At 40.9% G+C, this 19365-nt stretch overlaps 2 protein-coding genes across 11 annotated transcripts in view; one reads left to right on the top strand and one right to left on the bottom strand.

The window, feature by feature from the left end:
- The window catches only part of LOC121962852 (peripheral plasma membrane protein CASK), an 82059-nt gene that overhangs the window by 7563 nt on the left and 55131 nt on the right, over positions 1-19365 (top strand). For all 9 annotated transcript variants that reach the window (XM_042513160.1, XM_042513162.1, XM_042513164.1 and 6 more), the window contains exons 2-6: positions 5561-5673; positions 10647-10752; positions 11876-11953; positions 12081-12153; positions 19000-19102. In XM_042513160.1, the coding sequence (XP_042369094.1) occupies positions 5561-5673; positions 10647-10752; positions 11876-11953; positions 12081-12153; positions 19000-19102 (473 nt within the window). The remainder of the gene's footprint in view (positions 1-5560; positions 5674-10646; positions 10753-11875; positions 11954-12080; positions 12154-18999; positions 19103-19365) is intronic.
- LOC121962854 (probable G-protein coupled receptor 34) lies at positions 14754-17366 on the bottom strand. 2 transcript variants are annotated; one of them, XM_042513171.1, is made up of 3 exons: positions 17220-17366; positions 16903-17019; positions 14754-16393 (listed from the first exon to the last, which is right to left on the bottom strand). In XM_042513171.1, exon 3 carries the CDS (start codon positions 16386-16388, stop codon positions 15072-15074), a length of 1317 nt encoding a protein of 438 aa, XP_042369105.1. In that variant the 5' UTR covers positions 16389-16393; positions 16903-17019; positions 17220-17366; the 3' UTR covers positions 14754-15071. The 2 variants fall into 2 exon arrangements, with proteins under 2 accessions (XP_042369105.1, XP_042369104.1); XM_042513170.1 differs by having other exon boundaries at positions 17107-17366.

The raw sequence follows: 19365 nt of genomic DNA on the forward strand, positions 1-19365 counted from the left end.
GATATTGGGATGTGCGACGCACTCTAAACCAATGAAGTGATCAGCCCTTTGGCTTGTTCTGAGTTGGATAATTAAATTGCTCGGACGATATTTAAATCTCAAGTTTTCATTGATTGTTTGATAGTTTTTAGTGGTCTAATGAAAGTTTCTCCCCAAACGGATGAAACCTTTAGCATACAAATCTTACACAAAATGCTGTGCTGCAAGAAATTCTAATTGGTAAGCCACTGCTGCTTTTGCCACAATTTGTCTTAACTTTAAGCACGTAGAGCTCCATTGTAGTTCTCACTATCAAATGTTTTGTAGTAGCTTCAAGTATCAAAAAAACTAAAATCACAATATGTTGACAAAATACCTCAATGTCGATAGTGCAGATATTATTGTATAAATAAATATTATTGCAACATGAGAATTTTAATAGATGATTAGTGGGTAGGAACACCTAGAACAGTTTAAGTTCAGTAAAAGAACACTTTACTTTAATGCGGCATATAAAACTAGTAAAAGACAACACTCAAGATATTATCATATCCAAAATCTAAGATGATATCTAGTCTCTCTTTACGTTATCAATATATAGCCCAGCCTTTAGCCCTAATCATGTTTATTGATGTGTCAGAAGAAGGAGAGGAGAATGTTTTCTTGTGACAGAACTTGGAAACTTAATTTCCATATGGCTTTATTAGTATGTTTTCAGGCTCCACGTTGTTATGAAATTGTGTTTCCAGAACCCTACATTGCACCTTCAGATCCCCTTTGTTGTCCAACCAACAGTCTAAATCTAGAATATGTTAAAAATTAAAGTTTAAAAAAATGCAAAAAAGATGAATATCCTCCTGTTAGAGGAGCTAGAACTGGAGATTGTTTTGGCATTTGTGCCTTAATACACACTTATTGCTGTGTAAATTGTTGCTGATTAATCGTAATTAATAATTGAATTGACTTATTGTTTCAGAGCTAATACATTTAAGCTAACCACATCTGATGGGGATGATTTTGCACCTGCTAGCCGTTCATTGGGTAAACCTGTAAGCAGTTTAAGAAAGCCTCTTGCAATAGCAGGCAGTAAACCCTGGCTTTGGAAAGCATCATGTAGTGTTTTACCGACATTATGCCAGACAAGTGCATTCATCTCTGTAGTGATTTTTGAGGCCATAGTTGATGTTTTGTTGATTTGGATTGCACGTGAAGACGTCTCTCTGGTATTCGTAAATGTGGTTGGGGAGACTGTCGTTTAGCTGGGAAACCCAGGGTTCAAGCCCCTAGCTTGGCAGGCATCCACTGAGCTGGAGTGTCCTGAAGGAAGACACTGAATTCCTGCTGGGATCAATAAAGTATCACATCCTCGAGTGTGTCATCCTCCCATCTGTTTTGTAGAGGAAGATATCAAGAGTAATGTTTGTGTTATTAATAAGTAATCTTGTCAAGTATTTTCAGGCCCTCTTAAGCTTGAACAGTGAGATATTTAAATGGAGTGTATGTGCTGGCTGTGTCTGTGTAGACTGTTTTCCTTTAGCTTTGCATATAGTAAAGTATCGTAATTGTTTTCATGGACTGGAGCACTTCTTGTCTTTCTTTTGAACTCCCCATGTACAGTATATGCTCCTTTTTCGACGCCCACACACAGCAGATCAATAGTAGTGAATGGATGGTGTAAAGTTAAAGCTTTCTCTCAGACAACAAGACTCTCAACAGACTCTACAGGCTGCTTTAAACAAACCTAGATCCTCTTCTGTTTCTGTAGAGGAAAGGATTTTCTGCCATACTTTCGATCCTCGTGAGGGTATTTCTGCTCTAAATTTCAATTTGCAACTGGAATACTAATTTCCCCACTAATATTCAAAGGGATCTCCGATTTGCATAAGGAAGCACTCAGGATTATTGTTGCTTAGACATTCACAGACTGCAGTAGAACAGCACTGAACTTTGTTGAACTTGGGAAATTAACAGCTTTGCACTTGAGCTTAGTTTGGGCAGTAGGGCAAACAGCACTTATACTAGAAGCCTTATGCTGGAATCGCTTTTTATGTTGTTTTTTTCCCCACTCTTGCTTTACAAATTTATGAAAAACAATTGTAGTTCTGTGTATCACTTTCCACAGGCATAAATCTTCCTTTTTTTACATGTTGAACAGTCACAGAATATTTGGATTCCATCCGTTTGGGTCGAATAAATGTTAGTAGAAATGTTGCTGTTGATTTTACTGTGTTGTTAATCATAATAGTGTTGCACATTAGTTGAGACGTTTGCTGAATTCAATGTGTTTTTCCAGAAAATAGGTGTTTAAAATTATAGTGTGGAGAAAATTGCAGGTGTCCTCCTGACACTGAATGCCACTGATGATAATGTGCACAATGACAGACCAGATAAGATGCAATTTACCTGCTTGGGATTAGAATCCGGGAACAGCACCAATAGTTTGCCTACCTGGGAAACTCAATTTATTTTTCTGTATCTCACAGTTGTGCAGACCCCCCCGCCCCAGAATTTTTTGGGACAGACTAACTGAGTGAATTATGCTAGCTGCTGGCCTCAGCTAAAGAGCAAAATGCTGCTTTAAGCAAATACGGTTGCTCTCAGGAGAGCAGTACTGGTGATGTTGAGTCTGCAGCTACAGATGTGTCCTGTCCCTGTTTAGGCGGAGAAAAAAACAAGAGGCCAGAGAGGAATTTCGGCCCATAGCCAGGTTGGATGTTAAAATGCACCTAATATCCATTCTTTGATTTCTATAGAGCTGAGAGTGGAAATGAGCTTTGCCTACGAGCAGTCTGTAAAGATTGCCACTTTGGGCTAACGTTTGATGACTGCCGCTGTCGGATGTGAGCCATGTGTGGGCGTTTTGTATGAGCCCACTCAGCACAGCTGCGGTGATGTCAGTACGGCATGCGGCCTCTCTGCTTCCTCATGCTCAGATACACACACGCACACACAGAGTCTCTCTCTTTTACACTAACTTGCTCTCTTAAAATGCTTCTGTAATGGCTACTGTACATGGCTGAATGGTCATTTAATCTTTTTTTTATTCCACGTGATGAGATGAATTGCAAGCTCATTTATTAATTTAAATAGTGGCCCCAACCCCCCCTCACTTGCAATGCTCAACCGCTGTAGGAATAGCCCCATTCGGGAATTGATTTTCCATGCAGCTTCCTTGAATTGACAGCCAAGAGTACAAATGGGATTGATGCATAAAATCTGGCAGGTTCACTCAACCCCACATCATTGCTTAATGGAGATAATGAGTTTTATTGACACACATTAGATCAGCGCCAAGATGGCCTTACCCTAACTGCATCATTTGTATCCCTATGGTTGCAGCCTCTTTTTTAACTCTCCCAAACATTTATCAGTCAAACACAAATCTGAGACTAGGCAGGAATGGGGGTGTCAGAAGCCCAATCATGCACTCAAGTAGCACCCCACACCTCTTGAGTCCCTCTTTTTAATGGGAAACACAGCTGCTCCAGCACATCAACCCAGCAGGGGCAGAGGTCAGCAGGGCTGTCAGATCACCAGCAGGATTCCTGTGAACTCTGAAGGGCCGAGTGTTGTGTTTTAGGGTTTTCTCAGCCCAGAGCGTGCACACGCTGCCTGCGTTTTGTTTGTATGGGTTAATCATTACAGCAGATGTGAGAGACAAATGTGAGACGGAATCAGCTGCAGCCTCTGTATTCACAACATGCATAGACACTTAAAGTGTATAGCTTTTACTGTTTGACACTAGCACTGTCAGCCAGGTTTATTTGCAGTATCAGTTAAACCAAGTTTTAATGGTCACCACTTTGCCTCTGCGAAGTGAGTGTTGTTTTGTGTGTGTTTTATTTGTTTGATGTGTGTGTGCATGCCTCCTGTAGCAGTGGTTCCGCCCCTGAGGATTTTAGATTTGGGAGAAGTAGAGACAGCTGTAACACGGTGTGTGTGTGTGTGTGTGTGTGTGTGACTCTCAGTGGGCTAGGAGACACAAAATGTGCAAATGTCGAGGCTTTCAGTGCCTGTTCCTGCCACTTTGTTGCTGATTTTATCTTATGCTTGGTGCCTGTGCATAATTAGAGATAATTATAATATATACCTGTGAGACTAATGATTTACAAGACACTATAGTTTCTGCATGGACTTGAGATGTATATTCATTGAAGGCCTGTAGGATGGTCAGTGGTTATAAACAATCTTTTTTAGCTGGTGGTACTTTTGGCTGCTCTAGTCTGCACTCAGTCCATCATGGTAGGGAAGACATGTCCAGTATTTTGAAATACCTGTCATCTCTCCGAAAGTTCAGTGATCTCTTTATGTCCTCAACTTCCACTTATATAATCGAGAGTCTGACAATCTGAGCTCCGAGATCCAGGATACTAGTGGGATTTAGTTTAGCCACTTCAAGCCAGCATACAGCCAAGCTAAGCTAGCTAGGCTAAACTAGCTTTCAGGCTTAGTGTTTTTTGCTCGTTCAAGTCCTTGATCTCAAATCGTCTCAATCTCAGTGTTGGTCAAACCAAAAATATGTCCAAGAGCCAGATAATCTCAGGTGTGAAACCCCAGATTAATTGTTGTTCTGCAAAGAACAAAGTCAGTGCAACTAATGACAAAACAAAATTTACCCAAAAAGATTCCAGCTGACGTTGATACATGGTTTTGATGTGGCAGTTTTATTGCTACTTTGGTCTTGCCAAAATCTCAGCAAGCTACAACGTGAACTGTAGTTTCAGCACTTTGGCTAAATTTTGTGTAATCTTAACCTGCTGTTGGTCAGTTGATGGCTAGAGGGTAAAATGATGCCTCCTATTAGTTTGGAGCATATGGCCGGGTATGACACATTGCCCCTCAATTCAGGAGTAATATGTCAGGTTTCAAATTGTGTAGGTATATTTATATTTTCTCAGAATATGCAGATAATAGGATCACATCACGTGTGGTAAGTGTTGCACTTGAGGCACATATGTTTTGTGGGATCAGGGCACATGTATTTTGTATGGGTGTTTTTAAAACCCGTAAAGGGTGTTAATTTCTGGTAATTGTCTCACTGTTGATGCAAGTTGTCCTGTGCTGCACAGCTGATTTTCGTATTGTATAACACAACTCACAAATTCTACCAGAAATTTCAAATATGTAACACAAACCTGAAGTGGCACTAAATTTTTTAAATCCAGAATGTTGAGAATTGCATGCAGTTATATCAGGAATTGAAACCTTACAAATCTGCCACCCCATTTGTCCAGAAATAAACACTTTTGGGTAGGTCTCCCTGCTCAGGTCTCTATAATAAAGCTTTTATTTTAGCTTTAACAGCTGTGCTGCACACCACTGCTCTATAATTCCCACTGGCACGAGCACGGCTACGATGTCTAGCTAACCACTCACTGTAAATCCAGAATATTTTCAGACATGTCTGCCCATTGCACGAGGCTGGTTTGTGTGTGTGTGGCTGTGAGCATATGATTAAGTGTACATGTGTTTCTAGAAACCTCTTCCTGTGTTTGAATGTGAACAATCAGGTACGTTTATAGGTTTTGTCTGTGTATTTGTATGTATCTGTCACTGACGTGGGATGTGTGCATGTTTGCAGGGGTCCCTTCAGCGTGGTGAGACGCTGCATCAACAGGGACACGGGCCAGCAGTTTGCCGTAAAGATTGTCGATGTGGCCAGCTTCACCTCCAGCCCTGGACTCAGCACAGAAGGTGAGAAACACCTCAGACCTGATTTGAACTGTGGCTGCAATGAAATCTTTTGCTGCTAGTGCACTCTGAGCACCAGATGGGTGGGGTTAAAACCAAAATCTGGACAAGAGAGGATAGTTGTCAATCACAGAGACTTACACTTCCATCGCACAGCCCCACTCACATCCTTAAAAAGTCTTACCACACAATCATTTCCTGTGCTCTAATGAAACCCCCCACTGACCATCTTCTCCTTGCGGGTTATAACAAATGTTGGTAATAATCTGAGAATACTGTTTGGATCAGATCTCAAACACCAGGGCACAAACAGTTTATAAACACAAATAAATGAGGCATAATATCACACATGCTGCACCCAGATGAATAATGTGTTGGAACTGCATATTTTGTTCGCCTGTTTGTGTGTATGTATTGGTTAGGTCTTGGTGGTGAGTATGTGTGAGATACTGAGGCATGCCATATCGCACCATGTGGTTTGGTGCTTTGTCATACTGTTGTGTGTGTGTGTGTGTGTGATGGAGACAGAGATCATAGGTGTGTGTTTGTGTGTGTATGCATGTGTGTGTCTGTTGGTGCTAATGTTGGCGTTCACTATGTGCCATCTGTGATGCCCCAGTCAGAGATTAGCCTGGTAGCCAAAAACAGCAAGACGAGGAAATGACCCAGGGGAGGACAGACAGTAGAAGTGATTTATACTAGTGTTGCAAAGCAAACACGTCTATGTGCTAAATTATGTTGATGTTGGATGTTAGTATGTTTTCTTTATCCTGAGAGTAATGTCTAATCATTTTAAAATATAAATGATCTACCAGATGAAAAAAAAAAATGTCCAGAATATCGAAGACTCCAAATAGATAATAGGCAGTGTGTTTTATTATGGAGGCATTCCTGACATGGAAGTTGTTTCAGGGAATGACAACAACAATGTAATGTATGCTTTGTCAAACTGTGACAAGCTGATGTTGCTTCTTAAATGTCAGGATTTCCTCTATCTCATGTCATTGTTTAAAAAAAAAAAAGTTTATTGGGATTTAAAAGCTTTAAGAGCTGTTTGATTCTATAAAAAAATCAATTTTTATAGACTACAGTTTATAGTTTATTAAAAAAAGCTGACATAAGTAACATGAATGTTGGCATTTATTCTAATAATTAAGACATAAAAACAGGTTTAAGTGACAACATGTTGCAGCCCACCCAGAAGCAGCTCTGCTGAATATGCACCTTAAATAAGCCGTATTTATATCTGGGGGTGGGTATTGTTCACATTTAAACCGATACTGATTCCTGTCCCTGGAATTCAGTGCCGGTACTTAACGGTACCTTTTTTTTGGTACTTCACGTTCTCTGTAATGACAAAAATTAAATTTTGGAACAAGCTGCAGGGGTTATGCAATAGACTAAAAAGTAATTCTGCTGTTTTCTAATCACACATAGAGATAATCTTCTGTCTGTTTGTCTGCTTGTGTGTGTGTGTGTGTGTGTGTGTGTGTTTCTGATAGTCTAGCAGTGACAAAAGGCCATTACTAAAATCATATAAAAAAGAAAACAGACCACCATTTAGGGCGCTTCGCAACATTTCTGCTTCCTGTCAGAACCCAGCTTTCTCACCCAAATGCACTCTCAGGTACCAAAATCTGGCACTGATGAGTTTAACATGATGCAGTACTTGGCAGTTCCAACATAATTCTGTCAGTACTATTAAAAGTTCTCAGTTCAGTACCTAAACCTAATTATATCCACATCTCTGTGCTGCATCCACATATCTGTATGTGCAGAAATAAACTGAATTCTTGACTATTAAGCAAATCTGTGCATCTCTTCCCAAGGGTACACCACTTAAAGTTTTACTAAGGTTACAAGAAACTACCTTTTTGACACCCACATTTCTGACATTTGAACAAGTCACAAGAGAAGAAAAGAGCAAGGGGACACTCAAAGTGGCAGGGCAGAGAACTGGAGTGCAGCCAGATCTGGAGAGTGGTTTCCTGGGACCACATACCTTAGCTTATTAAGAAAGAATCTGCGTCAGCAGAAATGGGAGTGAAATGGAAAAAGAGACAGAAGTGCTACAAGCTGAGTAACAAACATTCATAGTTCTGTATGAATCTATCTGTGTGTGTGTCTGTGTGTGTGTGTGTGTGTGTGCGGGAGTTGGACAAACAAGTGATTAATGGTGTAATTAAGAGTTTGTGAGTATTGAACAAAAGCAGAATGAGTCAGTGTCTGGATTTGTAGGATTTAATAAAGATGAATATAGAGAGTGAACTGGTGAACACTCCATCAGCATCACAGCTTCATGGGTACTGAAAAATACAATAGTGCAATTTGCAGTGTTATTAGTTGGCTGTGTATTGTACGTTTAGGTAATGAACATTTTGGAAATGTAATTCATCAGTACTCTAGACAAACTAACACTAGTGCATGACCAAGCAGTTTTGACTTTCAGTGTGACTTTGTGAGGTGTACATCAGATGTAAATGGAAAGACCTTTTCCTCAAAACTATAATGTATCAAGCTGAGTGAAATCATTTAACATTGCTTCACAAATCAAAGTCTAGCCCAGACCTTTCATGTAAAAATTGATTTGGAATAGGCCCAGTGAATGGCATTGCTTTCATTCAGACTGTTCCAGGCCTCTCTGGCTCCCTCGCTCTGTCTGAGTGGTTTCCTCGTTGCCGTGCGGACACTGGGCAGCATTGTTACATTCAAGAATAGATACTCGATGAGACGGGCCGAGGACGAGTGTAGAGGAGAGGAGAGAAATAATGAAAGCAAAGGAACAGTAGAATGGGGGCTCTGTAGTGGGGACACAGCGTCATTTCTCTGTGTTGCATAATGATACTGGTCTGTCACGACACAATGAGCGCGCACACACACACACACACACACACACACACACACACAGATCAGTAGACTTGCAGATGGGGAGTGGAGTGTGTAAATGAGGTTTTTATGGAGTGAGGAGCTCAAGAACAGCACATTATGTCTGTCAGCCTTCCTCAGCAGTTAATGCTGTTTTACCACTCGTCTCTCCAGCTGTTAGTCATTCGATTCAATATTGTCTGTTCCCTTCTCTTGAAAGAGGAACCCTGTCCGCTCGTATTAGCCGCGTTTCCCCTTCAGTGTTGTTTTCTGTCATGAGGCAGTCAAAAGACGAGGAATGCAACAGTCATGTCGTAGTTGTATTTGCAGTGTTGTCTGGATGTGATAATGAGAGGGGATGATGTCGATAAGTGTGAGCCAGATGTGCATTCAAATGTGCAATTAAGATGGTATTCTTGGGGCCCTACATCCGGTGTTACTTGTCTTTATGCTACATACCAGCTTGTTAGCTTGCTTTTTCAGACTCCCCAACATGTGAATCTCCCATCGTCTGCTCAGTATCTTAAGAATGGGATTCCTCTGTGGAAATGAAATGCTCTGTGACTCCCTCTGGTGGTGGAGTTGAGCTGCAGCAGGTCTGTTGAGGTATGAAAGGAGGAGAGAGGCCTGCTGGGCAGGTCTTCTTTGCTTTTTGTCTCCTTAACTCGTCACCAAGGGACGTAAAACAGTTTTTAAAGGAACCAACCAGCTACAAATAAACATCGCAGTGGAGTAGCTGTGTTTCTTTCTTAAATAAACATCAGGTAGCTGTCTCACACAAAGGCCATCTGATTGTTCCTAGATGATGTCTGGTTGTTTTGCTGCAGCATCATCACAGTGCTTTCCACCTTACACTAAAGATAAAAATGAAAATAAAGATAACATTGTGATTTAACCACTCTGAAGCAGGCGGGTGCCTGAGCCCCCCCCAAAACTAGTAGTGCTGAGACTGTATTTGTTATGGGTGTGGTTAGTCAGTTGGTGTGCCACTATAACACTATTTTGTGTTATTTCACTCTCTCTGTGAACGCTTTTTGACCTGTACTCATCTGTTGGTAGCTCTGCATGTTATGTTTATGGGGAAATAATACAAAGTGGTGTACTCATGTGTTCACATTTCAACGGATAGCAGTACCTGGACTTTGGTAAAGGTACCTGAGAGTACCTTTTTTCTCTCTCTGTTTCTCTGTATACTCCACTCTACTGCTCCCACCTGCACCCACAAACATTCTGACCATACATGTCTGCACAATGGATTAACTATCAACAGATAAATATCAATAGATTATCAATAGATCTTCTGCTGCCCCGCAGGGAAAACATGTTGTTTTACTATCGTATTAAGAAAGATATACATACCTGTCAGTAATAAGTACTTTAGTTAATTTCTAGTGCATAATTATAGTTATTCGGGTGGTCTGGGATTCTGTGTTAATATTAACTGTAATGTTCCTGAGAAATTCCACCAAATGTCCGGCTTGCCTTGCTTTTCTTTTTTTATTGTAATGTCCTGCTTTCATCTTCTTTTCCACTTCACTTGTTGACATCTCCATCCTTCATCTTAATTAATCTCTAGGACCTGCACATTTTTATTTAACTGCCCGCTCCACCCTGCAGAGATAAAACTGCTTGTTCTTGTGAGATTTATGTTGGGACACGCTGGATCCAAATCTCAACGCAGTGTTTGCTCAGCAGCACTGACGTTATGTGGATGCTACCCTCGAAGCTTACAATGAATGCGCAGAGAAATTATAAACATACATCAGTTTGATTTTTTCAGTGTGTAGTGGAGAAATCATGATTTACAATGTGTAAGGTTGTTTTTTTTCAGCCAACTAGCACCCGATAACAAAGGCTGAGAACAGATAATATGAAGTTAATGAAGCTTTGAATAAGAATTAGTGTACTTACACACACACCACTCTTGAGGATTAAGATTACTTTAACAGTAGTGACCTTAATAACGATAGGGAAATAACCTCAAGTATTGCTGAAAATTCAAACTAAACAAACACAACCTGTGCATGTAATGTAATCACACTGGAGTGAAACACTCATTTTTGTGTGTGAATAATGTCTCATCCAGCCCCTGTCTGATCTCTCTCTGACAGATCTGAAACGAGAGGCCAGTATCTGCCACATGCTTAAACACCCTCACATCGTGGAGCTGCTGGAGACCTACAGCTCTGACGGCATGCTCTACATGGTCTTTGAATTGTAAGTCTGTGCTGCGCACTCTTCACCATAATGCATCATGTTACCGGGCGTGTGCATTTTACATCTTTTATTTGTTTTTAACAAGAGTAGGAAACACCTTTCTCTCACCACAACCACAGCTGCTGATCAGGCCCACATACCAGACACTGTTTCTGTTCAGTTGTGCAATGTATTATTTTTTTCAACCGAGGAAACAATATAGATGGCATGCGATGGTCTGCTTATTAAGACAAATCTAACAGCCACAGACTAAATTTACCAGAAGTTGGCAGATGGTTGTGCCTGCTTTTTCACACCTCTTCGCCAACACGACCAGCCCCCTCACTTCAGTGGTTACAGACGCATTAGAGGCCTTGGTGGAAACAAAATATGTGTGATAAGCAAGGTGTTAGAGCTCATATAGTAGACATAAATGTCATTTTCGTTCAAAGTGGTGTATATCTGAAGAGCTGTGCCTGGGCAAAATATCAAGTATTGATGGTATATTTGCATATGTTTTGTTGGAGGGGAATGAATAAAGAGATTATGATACTATATATTTCCAAAAAGATCAAAATATTAAAAAATACCTATTTTATCCCATGTAAACCAGTAATATATGTATCCATAGCAATGTAGTACAATTTTTGTCTGAGGTTTTTTGAAACTTTATTATAAATTGGTGAAATAATAGACATATACGGCAACTAAGAATCATACTGAATGTGATATCGTGAGACTGCAGCCTTGCATCAGTGTTCAATGTATATAAATCCACGAGAAACACTGGAGAATCAGGGAACAGCACTCTGCGTCTCCCTTCAAGCCTTTGCTGTACATATAATTTTCTTAATCAGTTTGCTTAGTTAATTTCTTTCCTCAGTGTGGGTTTTATGTTGTGAATCTGTATCCCATATCCTCCTGAAGATTCCCTGGGGTTTGTTACTGACTGGAAAGTGCTATCATGAAAATATAGTGCCTCTGTGTTTATGCCAGTGACAGCAGGTCGTAAAATGGCTCCCTGACGGATGCAGATTTATACACTCTGTTTTAAACACTTTTCTGAGAGATGCTAGTTCAGCTGTTACCCATAATCGCTGGAAACCTAATTTAAACGTCTTCCTCTTTCTCTCACTCTTCTCAGCATGGATGGAGCAGACCTGTGTTTTGAAATTGTGAAGAGAGCCGATGCTGGGTTTGTGTACAGCGAAGCAGTGGCCAGGTAGGACACACAGTCTGGGAGCTATGGGGAGAGCATTTTAAATATTAATAAAGCCTGAAATAAACAACAAATTGTGGATGCCCTAAATGATCTCCCTCTTGTCTGTTTCTGCTTTCTGTGCATCCAGCCACTACATGAGGCAGATTCTGGAGGCACTTCGGTACTGCCACGACAATAATGTGATTCATCGTGATGTAAAGGTAAGGTCTCACTCACGCGTCTCAGACCAAACCACTGAAATCACCAAATATGTCACTTAACTGACACCTTATAAGGGAGATGTTAAAGAGGACCTATTATGCTCATTTACAAGGTCATACTTGTATTCAGGGTTCCTATTCGACATTTTACAAGCTTTAATTGTCAAACACCTAATTTTCCTCATACTGTCTATGTCTGTATTCACTCTCTGACTGACACAGCCTGTTTAAGCTCCCCATGCCCCCCCTCCCTAAAAAGCTCAGTCTGCTCTGATTGGTCAACATTTCCAGGCTTTCTGTGTCTCTGCTCTGCACTGTTGTTGCAGCAGGAAAATTACTGTAACAGAGAAAAACAACACTTTTTACCTTAAATGAAATAAACCAATAAAAGCAATAAATAAATAAATAAATACAATCAAACATATTGCAGCAGAAATATGATCCAACATTGGGAGAAATTAACATCAGCAACCAAGTTTACATGTTTCCCTGGCGTTAGCATGTAGCTGCAAGTAGCAGTCAGGGTTCCCACAATCATGAAGTTCCTGGAAAAGTTATGAAATAAAAAAAAATTCCAGGCCTGAAAGTGGTTTGAAATTTCAAAATAAAAAAAAAAAAAAATTGAAAATATTTGAATATGCATTGTTTTGGCTAAAAAATGTTAGTGAAAATCCCAAAACCTGTCCAGTGTTACATGAAACACGTCCCTTTGAAAAACACAAAATTTGTAAAAGTATAATAGGTAACCTTTAACATTTTCATGAGGGTAATTAATGCATGCTTCATATCACATACTTTGATGTGACTAGCGTCACCTCTAAGAAGATGGTTATCTATTCTGTCTGTGGGAGGATAAAGGTCGAAAGCTTCACACCACCATCAACATCCACTCTTACGTCAGCTTCTAGGTATGATGTGGCATTTAGAACACATGTTTTTCCAGTTTAATCAACTGGAAGCCCTTAGTTTGCAAAGCATCATGCTGGGTTGATTTGCATGTCAAATGCTAGCCCACACTTTTAAAAGTTCTTATAGTCAGATTAGCATCAACCAGTGATTTCAGCAGGATTAGCTGTCTAACACAAGCAAATACTACCAGAGCAGATGGAGCAGTCCTGAAGCAGGCCCTTGATCCTCACACTATCACTACCATTTGACAGCACAGTCCACAAAGGGATCAACATGGGCTTGTTTGTGTTAAACAAGATTTGCGTGCTGTTGGGTTGAAGCTGGGTAAAATGGTGCATGCACTTGACTGCTGGTGTTTGTTATAACTCACTTGGAGGGCCAGATGGGTGACTTTTTCACACAATAGTGGCAATTCAGAAAGAGACTTGTAAGTTGTGTGTGCAAGTAAAGTTGACATATCAGCTGTGATCAGCTTAAAGGGGTAGTTCAGTTTTTTTAAAGTGGGGTTGTATGAGGTACTAATCCAAAGACAGTTTACTTACAGTGGATAGCTGTCTGGGATGGCCCTTTTTGCAGAAGCAGGCTGGACTCCAACATGGAATCGTAGACACCTGAAAAATGTCCAACCTAAAAAAAAATATGCTTTATTAAGAGTATTTTAACTGCTTCTGCTTAATGTCAGACACTGATTTCCATCAGGAATATGGAGCAGTTATGTTTCTCTGTTCAAAGCCAGACTCCATTGACAAAAAAAGCATTTTTACTCATTGAACACAGGAGATGCTGGTCTACTGCTGCCATGATCAAATATATCAAATATTAAGTTTGTGTTATTGTGTGACTATGAGTGTTTAAAGGGTCACACAGTAACACAAACTTAATAATAACAAACTAACTGACTGATACAGCGGTAGACCAGCAGGCCCTGTGTTCGGTGAGATTAATTAGTTATTATCAACAAAGACACTGGTAGTAGGACTATATGAATTTCTTGTTTTTCTGATGCCACATTGTAAAATCTCAAAATAATTAGTTATAATTATAATTTACACAATGTCATTCCCATTACTTTCACCAAAAAGTCACACTGCAAAATGCTCCCTAATCCCAAGTAACTGACATCTGCTCATGTTTTTTCCCCTTCATTTTAGTTTTCATAAAGTTAATTTGAAATGTCATGCTTGGTGGCATTAAGAGAGGTCATAAAAGAGTTAAATATAACTTGCACAAGCTGCAAGTACCCTGTTACTCGTAAAGAGTATATTTTCACTGTTGGTGTGGGTCTTTGTTGCATGTTTGGTCTAAAGTAGTATTAAAAATTACAAGTTTATACCTGTAGTCACCCCGCTAAAGTACATGTTGTTGTTGACCCCCATGTACAGCAGTATATTGCTGAGCTTTCATGTCAGACACCAACCTGGGCCATCCTAGATTGCAATCTACTGCACATAATGAACTGCCTGTGGATAAGTACCCCATACAACCCCACTTCAAAAAATCAGAACTATTCCTTTAAGTAGGCAGTCATTGATTTGTTCAGCATCAATGGTATTTAAGCAGACTGAACTACGTCTCTGTCTGAGTGTGAGGAAGGAAACATTCTTAAGTCTGTAAATGCATCTTTTTTTCTTCCAAATAGATATGTCAATACCACAAATTGTTTTACCAAAAGAGAAAAAAAGGAAAATATGTTCATTTTGACATTATTTATTAGATGGACTCAATCCTTTATTAACATTATACATATTTACTTCTCTCTCTCTCTGATGGGAAATGCACACGGCATGTAGCCTTAGAAAAGCTACAGTCACAGTCGTCAGTGAGGTGCATCTCCTTAGACAATACTGTCAGTCATTCACTCAAGCATTAAACCACGATCTAAACAATGATCCCCACACAGCACAGGTGTTCAGAGGCCAATACAGTAAGCATTTTTTTAACAAAAAATTAGGTATGTGAAAAAATATGTTGCTCAGTTTTACACCTTTACAGGCTTTCGGTATTTGCAGTCAGACAAACTTGTGATCACCAGTAGCTGGAAGCGTGGTCAGTCCTGTTCGGCGGAGGGTGGAGTTGATGACACAGATGCTTGATCTAGGGGTGACTGAGGGGGTGTTAAGTTGAGCGTTAGGAAATGCCATCGGCACAGATGGTCGTCTGAACTCTGTCGTCGAGCTGTTGGATGTTGCGTCGTTTAGGAAGAGAAAACGGTTGCCAAGTCGGTGTCCAAGCGCTTGGAGGGCGGTTTTGCGCACAGAGCCAGATAACAGAAAGTACATGACAGGATCCAAGCAGCTATTGAAGGCAGAGAATAAGAGCATCACCTCATTGGTGCGGTCCACCAGCTGCAAGTAGTCACAAGATACTGTCCTGCTGAGCTGGGAGAAGATGTAGACTGGGCGGAAGGCGTGGTAAGGCCCAAAGCAAACGGTGAACAGAAAGAGGACAAAGAAGGACTTCTTGGCTGTTCGCTCATATCTCTGCGCGTTGGGAAGGTCCGGCTTGTCCCGTGACACCCTCAGCAGTTGGGAGGCAATCTTTGCATAGGAGACGACCAGCATGATGAAGACGAGCCAGAACATAAACACCAGCACGCCGTTGAAGTACGCTTTTCCTTTGGCTATGCTGCTGCGCTGCTTGTATTGGAAGCATTTGTCAGTGAACTCTCTGTCCTCTGCTGTGAAGATCATGGGCACCACAGCCACCAGTGACAGACCCCACAGAACACCACATGCCACCCAGCTCCATGGCCGGCTGCGCCCCCACAGAGTCATCCTCAAGCCTCTCCGGGCCTTTCCTTTCCCCTTTAACCTCAAGTATCTGTCCAAGCTGATGAGCCCCAGTAACATAATACTGATGTACATGTTCATGTAGAACAGATTCCCCACCATCTTGCAGGCCACAGATCCCAGCACCCACTTGTTTCCGTTAACATGGTAGAAAACCCTGAAGGGCAGACACGTCAGGAGGACCAGATCAGCCACGACACAGTTGATGAGGAACACCCGCACTGAGTTACGGCTTGACTGTAGGAAGAGAAAGACCCACAGAGCGAAAAGGTTACCCACGAGCCCCAAGATGAAGAACAGGGAGTACATGAAGGCCAGAGGCAGACGGAGCGCGGTGTCATCAAACGAGCACAAAGTCTGATTTGAGGACGAGGTGGAGGTGGAGAAGAGAGATGAGGAAGGGGAAAGAGAGGTGGTGGAGAAGGAGGATGACATGGTAACGGGAAGGGATGCAGTAGAGATAGGAAGAGAGGAGTTAGACGATGCAGAGGCTGAGAGAGTGAAGGGAAAGGAAGAGCCCGAGGAGATGGCAGTCATTGTGTCTGAGGAGAAATAAGAGAAAAACACTGTCAGTTCATTGTGTGTCACTGAACAGAAACCGATTTTAAACAGCTCAAAGTAAAGGCAAAAAAAAGGTTGAGTGCCCACACTGTGAAACTGCTGTTGCGTATTTTATGAGTAATGCACAGACAGGTGAGTAATATGTGGGTTTTAGTTTTAAAGGCCACACATGTAATACTTGGTTTGAAATGAAAATTATAGTAATTAATGTAATGCTGAGAAAAAGTTACAGCACCCTCCAAAAGAGGAGCTTCACACGCAGGGTTTTGAATGTTCTGGAAGAATGTGCCAATGTTGCTCTGAACAACAAATTTGTTTTACTGGTGGGAACTGGAGTCATGACTAAATATGTTTCATGCCTGTTTAACCCGTAAAGTCCACTTCCACTGAGTTAGAGGAGAGTGAGCATAGATTCACATGCACACACGCTCAGTCAAAGTCACTGTCTGACTGCCACACACAGATGTTTGGATTAAGACAGAACACTCACCATCAGCACTCCGTGCGTAGAGATTTGAGCACAGCTGCAGTTTAGATGTGTGGGAAAGTGCGGAGAGGTGTCGGAGCAAAGCTGTCCAGTGTGTTTTTCTCCTCCATCAAACTGTAACTGGTTTAAAAAGTTGAGTTACATTTATGTTAAGATATTATGCAACTGTAGTCCTTGTCCTTAACACTGTACTTTTGCTATCTTCACCTTTGTCTCCAGTCTCTGAATGAGTCATAAATTCTGCACACTCTTTTCTTCACATCTTTTTGACAGCGTCTGCTCCTCCCCGTCCTCCTCTCAGCTCTCCATTCTCCACTCACCCTCAGTCTTTCTCAGTCTCTGTCCTCTATTTCTTTGTTGAAAGTCTTTCTTGCTCCCCTCTTGCTCTCATAGATCTGATTGTATAGTCTGCTGGTCCTCTTGCCTCTGCCTCTTGTTTTTTCTCCCTCTCACTGCGTCTCTGTGATCTTGCACCGCCTCAGTCAACATCCCCCACGCCCCTCAGGTCCCCCATTACGAGAAGTGCAAAAAAGGGAAGACAGGAAGTCAACCCACCGCACTCTCACCCTGTTTCTGAGCTTCATTTGTAACGTAGCTCTCCTCAGTTATGCAGTTTCCCCTTCAGAAAAAAGACGCTTAAATCTTCAATAATATGATTGTTATATATTATTAGAATTTTTAATATGTCATGCACAGATCAGTGACATTCATCTTATCTGGAGTGCACATAATATTTTCCCAAGTCCCAAAAGCTTATTTTAAGCATGCACATAGGTTTTGCATGCAAGAAGCTGCAACTCCTTTTGTCATCAGCTCCATTTGAGTTCTGTGTTTTAATCAACTGAAGCTGGGTTATTAACACCAATTAAGAGTCCTGTGAAGGAACAAGAGTAAAAAACACAAAGAGAGAGAGACCCTGCAAGCTCATCACATGGGGTGTAGTAATGACTGCAGTTAAACTAAGCTTTTTGTCTCGGTGAGTCATTTGAGCATGTGCAACTGTTCAAATAATCTATTAAAATTAGCTTTACTAATAAGCTACTAATAATAAGCCTGCTGGAGAATGATACTCACATAGTTTTCCCCTCTGAGCATTCTGTTTTACAGACCACCTGTTGTAATTTAGCGTTGGCAAACCTGTAAATCCTGTAAAATGGATTTATATACTGTGGAGCAAAGCAGGTCTTTTATTACCTGCCTCCTCCAATATAAATCCTACACAAATAGAGTTCTGATGTGAAAACAATCTTGCAGACATGATGCCTTTAATCGCAAATTCATACTGAAACAGGAAAGGGATGGTGGGTACATACATGACAGTATATTCCAGGACTTACAATGGATATACTTCATTATCTGCTGCTTGTGTTCCAAAATTTCTCTCACTTTCATCATCTTCTCTCTGTCAGTATGTCTTGAGCCACTGGATCTTGTATCAAGGTTTAATCTTATATTTCTTTCCATCCTGCCCATATTTAAAAAAAAAAAAAAGATCCACCAATCAATCTTAAAGGTCTGCCACTAATGTAAGGGGTTTTAATTAATAGTTCCTTTCAGCAGTATGTCGTAAATGGTATCATCAGTTGATATCAAATCTAAATTAAATGAGAAAATTCCTTATCGGTATAATGTGACTCAACATCTCAATCTGTAGCTCTCTGACCGATCTTAACTTCATGCATCTCACTTAAAGCATATGAACTAAATCTTGACGCAAAAGGTGTTTCCTGCCTGTTTTAGCCTCGTAAAGAAGCTGTGGTTATTGTTGCGCATGTTGTCTTGTCAGTGTGAAACTGAGGTTCACAAACCAGCAATTCAACATATGTTGCACTTTTGCACAGAAAGAGCTAATGCAGTGCTCTGCACCGATACTGTACACTGCAATGAAATGTTGCTATTTTCCCGTCAGTGAAATGAATAATTCATCATCGCGCATGTTAGTAGGATGTTTGCAGTGTGTCTCCTACGGTTTTAATAAGTAATCTAATAGTAGTCTAATTTCCTTTATTAACTCTGTTGAAATATATGCACCATAAATCTGCTGTTTAACTTTTTTTCCCACCCATTCCAGTGTTTGACCTCTCTTTTATCTCTCGGCAGCCTCACTGTGTGCTGTTGGCCTCAAAGGAAAACTCTGCTCCAGTCAAGCTGGGAGGCTTTGGAGTGGCGATACAGCTGGGAGAGTCTGGTTTAGTAGCTGGAGGTACAGTAGCACACTCTGTCCTTTTCCTGTTCAGCTCAACACTCTAATGCATGCCTCCCCACTACACATATGCATACACACATACTGAAACGATTTGACAAAAACAAAATGGACACTGTGGTTTGTGCCATTTCCACGATATTCTGCATTTTACTTTGTCTGTTTTCTGCATCACCGATCTCAAAGGGCCCTGCTTAAGGGGGTATTTCACCGTTTTTCAACCAGCTTTGTATCAAAACAATGTGGCTAATATGTGTAGATGA

This window comes from Plectropomus leopardus, chromosome 24, assembly GCF_008729295.1.
Source record: "Plectropomus leopardus isolate mb chromosome 24, YSFRI_Pleo_2.0, whole genome shotgun sequence".
Taxonomy (NCBI): domain Eukaryota; kingdom Metazoa; phylum Chordata; class Actinopteri; order Perciformes; family Serranidae; genus Plectropomus; species Plectropomus leopardus.